Here is a 12058-nt window from a genome sequence, read left to right on the forward strand (position 1 = left end):
TATCGATATTTCGTGTTGAATAAACAAGGGTCTTTTTCAATAGTTATTTGTGTAATGTATGTTGTTACTAATTATTTAGTAATTTCGCGTGATAAATAGAAGGCGCAGTGAACTGTTAGTATCTTGTTGGATTTATACATTTTTTGTGCCTAGGTAATTTTTAAAGCGGTAAGTCGATTTAGAATAATGTAATAAGAAGGTAATTACTTACATTTCAGACATATTGCATATTTTTGCAGAACTGAATTTTTTTTATATCTCAGTTTGTTAAGCGCAGTTTGTTGAGTCTCTGATGATGGTATGCCTACATCGTTTACAAACCTAATTAATCCCAATGCGATGGTTGATCACAGAGGGCGACACCTCGCTACTTGTATAAGTATTACTCGTATACGTTGGATTTAAAATCCAACATATTCGGGGAAATGTGGGAAAATTGAGTTATTAATCATACGGATAACAGTTGATAATGTTTTTCTTTATGCCACCTGAGCCTACAGTTGTTAACATACTCGTTGTTTGTTTTAAAATTCGTTCAATATGGACAGGCAAAGAGCATGGCCCATACAGCCTAGTCATAAGTTTGTTAACATACTCATATGTTCTTTTTAAAAAAAATTACTTCTTTTTTTATTTCAATGATATACCTTAAGTTTGAACTTTTATATGTTGTGTAATTAAATAAAAGTTTTAATTACCAAAATTTAATAATACCTTTACATACATACACATTTTAACTGTTAAAAACATAATTTTTCGTAGTATATAAAAATATTTTTTTATATTTAAAAAAAATTAACCTTGCGGTTTCTGACCTAGCGGACTTGTGGTTTGCAAGTTGAACTTATTTATAAATTAATAATTATTCTAAAGTTATTTTGTTATATTGCATTATATAAAGACAAATGAATTCATTATTTAATATATAGTTTTTTGTTTTGTTAATGTGGTTTTTAGTCTGGCGCCAGTGGTAATAATCTTTAAACTTTACTAATATATTATAAATATAAAAAAGAGTGTTTTTTTGTTATTACATCTTGGTGCATTAACAATTAAAAAAATTATTAATAATTTAATATACACATAGTATTTGTATTGGTGAAGAACACAGGTTGATTTTTCAACCGAGGCGAGAATGAGGCTCTTTTTGAAGTCGGTTGAAAAAACCGATTCAATTTTATTTTTTTATGTTTGTTATCTCATAACTCCATCAGTTCTAAACCGATTTGAAAAATAGGAGCCATAGAATTTTTTTATCAAAATCGATTCGGTAGGTTAGTTTTTAAATCAAAATAACTGGTTTTTATTGTGTGGAATACAATTTATAATAATTATATTCTGGTTATTAATATATCTCGGTTGTGCGAACAAAGTCGTCTCTAAAAACTATTTATAAATTAAGAAAACAAAAACGATGTTCAAGAAAATGTTTACGCAGATAAATCGATCACAATTATACCTCAAAATTGGTTTAGTATTGGCAAAGATAAAAGGTTATTTATGTCACGCCATAAATTGTATTCTAAAAAATTGCATTACCTACAGAATTGTATTGAAGAAATATTGCTTCACAAAACCGCAAAAAATAATTTACGAGTATATCCTTCCTTTCATATAAAGGAATTACGAAGCGTTGTTTTTCGACCTAGAACTTATTTATTTCTTTTACTGGTTTTGTCATTTTATTAAGAAATCGAGTTAAAAAGGAAAATATAATTAATATATAGGTAAGTTACAATATAGGTATGAACAGACTTGTAGTTTAGAAGGAAAATTTAAGAGACGTGATACTTGTGACTGGGCATTCGGGATATATTGATTGACCGAGATATAACTCTATTCTAAATACACGTTGGCATACATATATACATGGCAATTTGCATTACGAATTTCTGAACGATTAAAACATAGTATTGCACCGTAGTTTTATCTATGATTAAGGCGAAATAACCAATTTAATTTAAGATAATCTTTACTAATATTATAAATGTGTTTGTTACCATACAGCGCTATAACGGATATAACTAATCACTGACCAATTTCGTATATTGTGTCTTTAGGGTTGGAGAATGCCATAGTCTACTTTTTATCCCGGTCAGTAAACATATCCTGGCCACGCGCATGTAGTCGCGGGTAACTACTATTTATTCTTATAAAGTATGGATAGGTTTAAATTAAAGTGTAAATTATATTAATAGGATAAATAAAATTTTAAGTGTAAATTTGTTACAAAGGTAAAAATATAAATGCCTGTTTATTCATTGACAGTCGCCATATTTTTGTTCTGTAACATGACCAGTCACCGCAAAAGTGCCATCAGTTCCCTATTTACACTACGTTACTCATTTCATTATACTTGTTTGTCCATTTCTGTGAATTAAAGGTCAGACAATGACCTCACCCATACGGGTTACGTGCATGGTGAATGTTGAGATGATCGCCCTGCGCCCGCGCAGTGCCTGACCGATTCCGCGAATGCTGGCTGGCGCTATGATTCATCATCTTTGTCTTGATATCCGGTACACATTAACCTTTTATAAAGGAAGTAGATTCTATACTTTCAATTAACATCGAGAAGGAGGTGTTTTCTATTCAACTATACGCTTTTGTTTTTCACATTAATATTATCTTCTCAATTTGTAAAACGATATCATGATTTTTAAAGTTTTAAACTCTCATGTACTTTTACCGAAAGTCTATTTTTAAAAGACTATTAAATTAAGTACGTTTCAAATGTTATTGTTAGTTCAAAGTACAAAATAATACCTACATCATCATCATTATACTTTTCGTAATAACAGGTGAACTGATATGATATGTTTATCTAATCAAAATAAGTCGATATGAACTGTCTTATAATAACAAATCTATTGGAGGTAAAACTGGTCACTGAGTGTGCATATATCATTTAAAGCATTGAACTTATTTTTATAATTTCTATCGGAAACCAGCATTGATTTGAGTGTTGCGAAGAGTATATTATTTTATAAGAGATATGTTTTATTTCATAAAAGACCGATTACAGTCCTAGCAAAACAAAAATACTTACGGTAGTGTTGTGGGATTTCAAAGAATTTATTACAATACTAATAGTATTGTAATAAATTCTTTGAATTAAAAAATTTCTTAATCTGTATGAAATTGGTGAATCTACAGCTTAATATGTACATAAGAGAAATAAAAATAGCTTAAGGTACAGTTTCGCAAAGAAAACAGCGACAAACTATGTAATACCAAAATTATCGAATTATACAAAAAATCCTTCCTTCCCGTGTAGTCCACGCATATAATAGGCCATCCCTTGCTATCCTGTCGTAAGAGGCGACCAAGGGAAGTTCCCTGGGAATGGTCAAGGGAGGGGCAGCAGCGTCCCATTTAAAACATCACTAAAGCGTAACTGCGGTTGTCAGTCCGCCTGCCAAGCATGGTAACTACTGGCAAAACCCCCCAAGGGGGAGGCTTATGTACAGAAGTGGATAGTTAAAGACTGATATGATGATGATAAAAAATCCTATTGAATGCAAAGAGAATTATCAAAATGAGTTTATACTTAATTGGAAAAGGTATTGCGTAACATACACGGATGAATTGTAAATCTTGTTGCTTTAACTGCTAGACCTTAATTTTTTTATTATGGTTTGAAGTACGAATACTTAATAATAAATTATTAACCATACATTACTATGCATTAATTAAAAAAATCAGGACTCAAATATTTATAGTATAAAAAATTATATAAGATTTTTTAATGTTTATGTCGAATTCGTTGTACCAATTATATATAAAATACTGATATTAAAATCGAGCAATTATGCCTGACTGCATATTAGAAGTATCATACCTTATTTATTCCTCCTTGATCTGGTACACATCAATGACGTTGTCCATGACTCATACGCGCGTAAATATTAAAACTAATAGCAAAATATTGTAATAACATGATTCAAATTTAATTAATTTATTTTCGATGAATGAGACGAACTAATTAGTTCGCCTCTGTTGATTGGCAGTATTACGTCGATTGCCTAGTCGGGTAGACGCGTCTGTACCTACTGCAAATGACTTTGTGATTTGTTATATGGAAGGATAATCGTCATATACAAAAATTAATTTGGTGTTGAAGCTGAGGATAAATGTTAAATATTGTGATCATGTGCAACTGTAAAGGATCATATTATGTGCTCGCATCTATACGTGTGCCAGAAAAAAAGGTTAATATAAATTTTAAATGTTATTTTGTATATTTAAAATGTGTATATTAATGGCATGTACTTTTAAATTTTTAAAAAGATAAAACGCAAAGATATTCTTAAAGTCCATGCATGCATTTTATTTTTAAATGTACAATATTTTGAGGTTTACTATAAAAATTAGTTATAAAATTCATTAACAGTTTTACATTTATATTGCATTTAAAATCAATTATAACTTGATACAAGATTAAAGATTAATCAAATTTAAAAAATATTTAAATTGTCTACATATTGCTTGTAAATTTGGAATAATGCCATCTAATTAAAATTTATTTCTTCCAAAAAGACAATCAATCTTGACAATATTTATAAAGCACTAATACAAGTGTAAATTAAACACGTTCGATTAAAAACTCATTAAAATCAGTAGGCATAGAAGTTAGGTACCTATAAGTATTATATATCTAAATATAAAAAGGATGGAGAACTTCACCTTTTATGAAATTAGTATAATCTAAGTTTAATATTTGTATGTATGTAAATGTATTTATATATATATATATATATATATATATATATATATATATATATATAAATGAGTATGGATATATATTTACATTATTACATATATTAACACTCCATATTTAGAAACGATAGAATTTTCATCGTGCCTCCGATCAAACTGTTTATAATTACTCCTCTCCATCCGAAGGTTGCCTGGAAGAGATCGCTTTTAGCGATAAGGTCAACCATTGGTTTCTCACTGTGATTATTTCTTGTAATTGTTTGTATCTATAATAAGTTTAATGTTGTAATCTTTTGGAAGAAACAATAAAGAGTATCTATCTTTAATCTAAGGAAATCAGTTAACAACTGTTTTATACATCTTTAATGTTCAGCTCTTATAAATGTATAGAGCCAAATGTATAGGTACGTATGTATAATTATGTAGGCCGACATTGCCTGAATGAACATATCAATATTTTGTACCATACTGTATCAGAAACGGACATGGCCTGCCTCAATAACGGGTCGCCCACAGTAATATTGTACTTACATTGCACAATGCAATCCATCATTAGAGGCTGATTTAGAACCCACTCCACTGCAGCTGCGTACTGCAACATATGCACCGCAAAAATAGATGGCGGTGTCGAATTCTAATAAGGACAGCATAGATTATAACCAACATGGGAGCATAGATGAATGGTGTTATTTTAGCATTCGATATCATAATAACTGTTGTAAATAATTTTTAATGTATGAGATCCATAGTTTAAAGTCTTGTAGGTGTTGGGTGGGCCTATTTGGCAGTGGGTGTCGGTTTAATATTCCCATTTGATTTATTGTGTTTATTCATGTTATTTAAATTGTGCAGTCAATAATTATTAGGTAAAAAGTAAGTGCGTCACGACCATCCGTGTGGTCTTTTTCGTAAGATTAATATTAAAAGCGTAATTAAAAACGATTTTTTAATCAATGTACCTAATGTGAGAAGTACCAGATGGTCGACAATAATCGAAATTTTTCAAACATTTATATTGAGTGTTAATCATATTTTACAAAAAATACCTATATGGTGAAAGAGATGAATATAATGCTACGAGTATATAGCATTCTTTATCGATAGACCGTAATCCGACCAATTTATCATCACGCTTTATACTTTAAAATAAATTCCTTATTGCGTCTGATTCGCTAGTGCAAAATATCCTATTTCTTTTTAGGGAAGTTTATATTTTAGCTTATGTAGCAAGAAAATGTTCGGTAGAAAATTATGGTGTGTCAGCAAATTAAATAAAGTTCAAAATTAATTCCACTTATTAAGCATCATCGACCGACCGGAATCATTGCATATGAACCACTGATTTTATGTAGAATAACAGTGCATAAGGTACACAATTAACTACACAACACTTTTACTATATCAACCTCTTTATTATTAGCCATTCACAGGTCGCTGCTCATTTACCCTTCTAGGAACGATCCAGCCACCTGTGTGAGCTATTTACTTCAATTGACTCCTATGACTTCCTGTGATGTATTTGAGGTCGCTCCACAATCAACAGATCTCTAATTTTTTAAAGATAGATAAGAGTCGCAGACATATGTATATGAGAAATTTACAAATTTACCTTAATTTAGGCAAGAATATTTACTAATCTCAAAATTAGCAGATCTGGTTATTTACTACATATACCTTTAAGAAAATAAATCCATCTACTCCTATTGTTCCCTACTGACAAATAATTTCCATTGTTTCAGTGCATGGCGCGAGCGTTGTACGATAACATAGCCGAGTCGCCGGACGAGCTGGCCTTTCGTCGCGGCGACCTCCTTACGGTGCTAGAGCAAAACACGGGCGGCAGCGAGGGTTGGTGGCTGTGCTCACTCAGAGGCAGACAAGTACGTATGAGAGTGTATCTATTCGTTATCTAATTTTGTACTTTTGTTGTATTTTTTGTTATTAAATGTGACATGGCTAGTTAGCTTTTGTATCTTAGTTTTTACTAAATTAGCCCTTACGTGTGACTTCCTCAGCGTGATCGGAACATGGTTAGTGATCAGAATAAACAGCAGCCTATGTCTAACTCCGTCCCATATAAAACGTGTATACCAAATCTTTTGACGATTGGGTATGCCGTTAAAACATACTTATTTACACATTTATAGTAAAGTAAGGATACCGATTTAGTATTCTGTCGATAGTGTGAAAGTACTTTTGGATAGCTAAGAGTAGAGTTTTCCGGAGGCATAGGCATGGATTTAATATTTTGGTGATTAATTTATGTACTGATAAAATTGGTATCAAAGATAATTCGATAATTCAAATTCCAACGTCACGTTTCTAATACAAAGTACTTTTATTTATTCGAATATACATTTTCTTCTTAAAAAATCAGATACACACTGACGCAAAAGCAATTAATCAAAGGTAAATTGACAATTTTGAGCAATTTGATCTTAATAAACTGCCGTCGTCCTTCTTGGATGACGAAACTTTGATTGTAAGCTATAACTTGATACTTTATCACGTAATAGCCCTGATAAAAGTTAAAATGTGAATTGGGTCATGCTCTGAGTAAGTCGAGAGATTGGATAATCACCATTACCCATCTTGAGAACATAGATGAGAAATTCTAAAAGTAAAATAAATCATACTGTTTTACTGCACATGAGCAAGATTACAATTATTCCTTAATGATGATGATGAAACACTTTTGAAGTATTGAAAATGGTTTTTACTACATAGTACAATACGCAATATAGAACAGTATGGAAAGACTTTTATTATGGTAGAATAAATATGATTTCTTTTTTCAGGGAATATGTCCGGGAAACAGATTAAGGGTGGTGGCGGGTGTGTTCGATGCCAGCGCCGCGATGCAGAGGCGGCGCACGCGCACCCCAGCGCCGGTAGCTCACCAGCCATTACCGACTCAGCAATCACCGCCTTTTACTAAAGTATGTTTGCTCTCTGCTTATGTATTACTTATTATTTATTTTAGTTGCAAATGTAACAAGAGAGCTTATGACGCATAAGCATTGTAACAAGCCATTTCTTAGAAACTCTGGTAACCTTAGTCATTAGAGCTTTAAGTATTTATTTTCATTCGAACATCGCCTAAAGGCTACTCGATTACTGTAACTGTAGTTTTCGAATAAGTAGAATAAGATTTTTTTATCTAAGTGAGCCAATAAAAGAAACTATTTCATTTTAGTACAGCACAGCAAAATTAAAATTTATTATATATAATATAAAAGCAATATTTTATTCCAGATCGAGGAATGTTCACACTATGATGTTCCACGTGCTCCTATGCCAGTGCAGCGTATTGTGATGTATGATTGCCCGCGAGCACAAGCTGATTGGTATGACGCACCAAGGGCACCACGGCCCGCCAGTGCGGATTCAGCTTGCAGCGGAACCGGCTCACTCACGTCAGCTACATCAAGCGCCTCCGCCAACAGTGGTAGCTCGCTTCATTCAGCGGCGTCTGCTTCGAGTACATACGACGTGCCACGGTCGCGAGCCTTACCTTTACCGTGTGATGCTGCTTTAGAAGCCCTGGAAAGATTACAGGTGTGGTTCCTCATTTACTTGTATCTGACAGACTTAACGAAATAAAAAAAGGAAATTTCTTAAGAAATTCTTATAATGGTATGAGTGAATATAATGAATTTACATAGATAGGTACTTCTTATGATGATCATAATTATGACAGAAAACATCGATAATTTAGTAGGCCTGTTCTCTGACATGTTGGATTCTGCCCGATATTTTCGACAAATTTGGGTATGTCAAATGATACAATCAAAACAGTAGCGTCAGACGCATCGACAAATGTGAGCACTTTGTGTTTTTATTTAGGGGTCTATATTTATACTACTTAGGTGACCCTAGAATTTGTAGAAAAATTATTGTTTTTCCCACCATGAGAACTTTCCAATATATCTGATATGATATGATATTTTTCTAAGCGTGCTTAATTGTTAATTTGCTTTAAATATGATCAGGAAGAGGCGTCGGCAGCGGTGTCGCGGCTACTGTCGTATGTGTGCCCGGGCTGGCGGCGGCGCGGCGCTCTGCGACCGCGCGTGCTGGACGTGCGCGTGGCGGGTGCGCGTCTGCGGGCCGCCCTGCACGACCTTGCCGTCTTCGCGGACGCCACGCTGGCCAACGCGCACGATGCACAGGACAAAGGTCACTACTACACCAATTATTTTTACTTTTTCTAGCTTGACTTTTTAATTTTTTACCTACCAAGTGGTAAAAAGATTGTCACATCCACTTCTTTATCCATTGGAGGAATAATTGCTGATTAAATGATTATAATGGTCGAGGAATGAGCAACAGCATCTTTCTAAAAATATCATCAAAGCCTAATTGCAGATGTCAACTTGCCTGTCAAGCGTGGCAACTAGTGACAATACCCCAACATATGCCTCCCATATGTTCAACAGTTGATAGTAAATGCCATGTCACTCTTATGTTTATCATATCATAATATGTGATATGTGATCTGTGTCAGATCCGTCAGTATTCTACGACTATGACGAAATGCTCTAAGATAATTATGCTCAAGCTTTTGATGCAAACATATTATAATATGTTTCTTTTAATTTCCAGGTATCGCAGTCAAGCTACGGCCGCTGGTGAAGGCGCTAAAAGACGCGGAACGCATAACCCACGAGGCGACGAGTGCGCTGGACGCGGGCGACTGGGCGCCCGAGCGGCTGGAGCGCGACCGCGAGCCCACCGACGGCTCGCTGGACGCGCTCGACCAGCTCGTCGCGTGCGCACGATCACTTACCGAGGACGTCCGCCGGGCCGCCTCCTTCATAAACGGCAACGCCTCGCTGCTGTTCAGGTTAGCTGTTTTATATACTGATATGCTGCCGGGACACCAGTCAGTGATAATAGGTGAGGGTGAAGCCAGGTCAGTTGGCCTATCGTGATAAATTCGTAAGGAATTAATCATAATGGTTCCCAGGGAGACCGACCTGACAAGATATATTGCTAGCAATGGGCCGTTAGCTACTACGTTACTACCAAATCCTTCTCTCCTATATACTGATGCTATCTATGCTATATCTTACATTGTTAGTGACAATTATCCCGCTTTTAATACTTAGTTATCCGATATTGGGCCACTACATAAATATAGTAACTAAACCTATATGTATCGCCTACCCTTAATCTGAACTCATATTACTTTAAAAATCCTTTACAATCTTATATTTATTACTAAATAACAACCTATCTCGATAACAACCTATCAGGATCGCACTTGATATTGATTTAGGATACTTGAATATTTTAAAGCGATTTGCAATAATAATAATAATAAATAGATTTATTTTCTCTTCACAATTTATCACAGTGAGATACAATGAGACATGCTTATATTAAAGTAATCAAATGGGCAATGGGAGGTTCTTACTTAATTCATCTATAATTTTAGATAAAGTAGGTAACGCAATATCTACGGAAATTTTAAACGGATTGTAAATTTTTAGAGTAATTTTTGAGTTTAACTATTACAAACAATTATTACCTTTTTATAATATTAGAGTAGCTATAGATAGGTATACGTAAGTGATATTTATTTTCCACACTTTATCATTTTTATATTATTCGTTGTAGACGATCTGCGACTGTGCCAGAGCACGAATGGACGGAAGAGTATGACTACGTGCGACTAGAGTCGCGGACTTCGATCGGTAAACGCAACGCAGAGATCCGCGCCGCACTGCCTGATAAATTAAGGGCTTCCTTCGATGCGTTAGTGCGAGACGCTGATCATGCCGGCGAGGTGAGTACTTTTAACCTAAGAACAAGGAATTACACAGGAGTGATAAAATTGACAATTCATAGCAGGCTAGTGTATTATAGAAAACGTAATACGGCCGTATAACCTTATCAAATTCAGATACAACCTGCATGCATACTTTCTGCATAAACTGTGTCAAATGTATAATCTAGTAATGTAAAAGTTGTTATTGACAAATAATTGACATATCAAACATTTTCTATACACTAGCCTGCTGTGAATTGAGAAAAATAGCAACTGATGGTGTATCTTTCGTCCTCTTTTTACTAATTATATTTGCTTAAGAAGAAAGGAGGCAACCATATGATTTACAATTTTTATTTTATCATTCCTTCTATATAATTCGTTGTTCTTAGCTTTTAACTAAATATATAAGATATTTTATAATTAGATATAACGTTGACATATTATATATAAACTATTATCTTTTATTTTTGATGTAGATAACAACATTATTAGCTAATCTTTGGTGGTTTAAATATTAAATTTAATAACCACTCATTACTCATCCAAATATTAACAGCTCTTAATAAATTTGTACAAAAATATATTTAGGTAAAATGTCGTCATAATTTTCCGTAATGACTAGCGCCCATCAAACATAAAAATGTAATGACACATGTTTTAAGGAATATACCTATAATATAAAATTCTAAGATAGGTTTATTGGATTGGTAACAATAAACGCTAATAAAAGCAATACCTACAAAGAATGATTACTTGTGTAATAATTGTTAATTGTATATTAGACCCGCTGTAGTTATATTTAGACGTAGCTTCGTTATATCCGCTTCTTTGTCACCTCGTACTGATAGGTTTTTCTCCACTAAGATACATCTGCTATATATGATGGTGAAATTAGCTTAGAAACTTTTGGGGAGTAAATAACATCCTTACACTAGTAACTATATACAATTGCTGCTATATGTAAGTCTACATTGGACCTCTAGTCTAGCTAGTAATATTTCGATCTGTGGATGAAATGTTAATCAAGTGTTGTGGTGCAGGTGAGCGCAGTAGCGGCAGCGGCACGATTGCCTGCGGACGACCGCGCATTAGCGGCGTTCTACGCGGCGCAGACGGCCACGTACGGCGCCCACCTGGCCACCGCCGTGGAAGCGTTCCTGCGTACCGTCGACATGGGCCAACCGCCAGACGTGTTCCTCGCGCACGGCAAGTTCGTCGTGTTGAGCGCGCATCGCATCGTGCACGTGGGCGACACTGTGCACAGGTGGGATCTCAATCTGTTACTTCTTAAGTTTTAGCTCAATGATACTGTACATAGATAGGATTGAAGTAGAGTGAGCTCTATTATAATGTGTTTAAGGTCGATTATATTACATATGGGATCTCACTCTATTACTTGGTGCGTTCGTCGTTTGAAAGTTCATTGGTTCCGCGACTGTTGAGTCATCGTCAAATCATTCGATCAGATTCCGTGATCTGTTTTATATCTGACTCAGCGCTACTCTCTCCAGTATACGTTTAATATTTACTTGTATAGGTTTTATTAAAACTTCTATGCAGATG

At 34.3% G+C, this 12058-nt stretch overlaps 1 protein-coding gene across 3 annotated transcripts in view; it reads left to right on the forward strand.

Annotated features, from left to right (window-relative positions):
- LOC113521431 (breast cancer anti-estrogen resistance protein 1) overlaps positions 1-12058 on the forward strand; it is an 82911-nt gene that overhangs the window by 68897 nt on the left and 1956 nt on the right. For 2 of the 3 annotated variants that reach the window (XM_052898930.1, XM_052898931.1), the window contains exons 2-8: positions 6459-6599; positions 7518-7658; positions 7975-8277; positions 8712-8898; positions 9325-9565; positions 10342-10510; positions 11536-11759. In XM_052898930.1, coding sequence (XP_052754890.1) covers positions 6459-6599; positions 7518-7658; positions 7975-8277; positions 8712-8898; positions 9325-9565; positions 10342-10510; positions 11536-11759 — 1406 coding nt within the window. Of the gene's footprint in view, positions 1-4025; positions 4212-6458; positions 6600-7517; positions 7659-7974; positions 8278-8711; positions 8899-9324; positions 9566-10341; positions 10511-11535; positions 11760-12058 lie in introns of those variants that run through there. The other variant, XM_052898929.1, reaches the window with a different exon arrangement.

This window comes from Galleria mellonella, unplaced genomic scaffold (assembly GCF_026898425.1).
Source record: "Galleria mellonella isolate WM207_F2 unplaced genomic scaffold, CSIRO_AGI_GalMel_v1 utg55, whole genome shotgun sequence".
Lineage (NCBI taxonomy): Eukaryota > Metazoa > Arthropoda > Insecta > Lepidoptera > Pyralidae > Galleria > Galleria mellonella.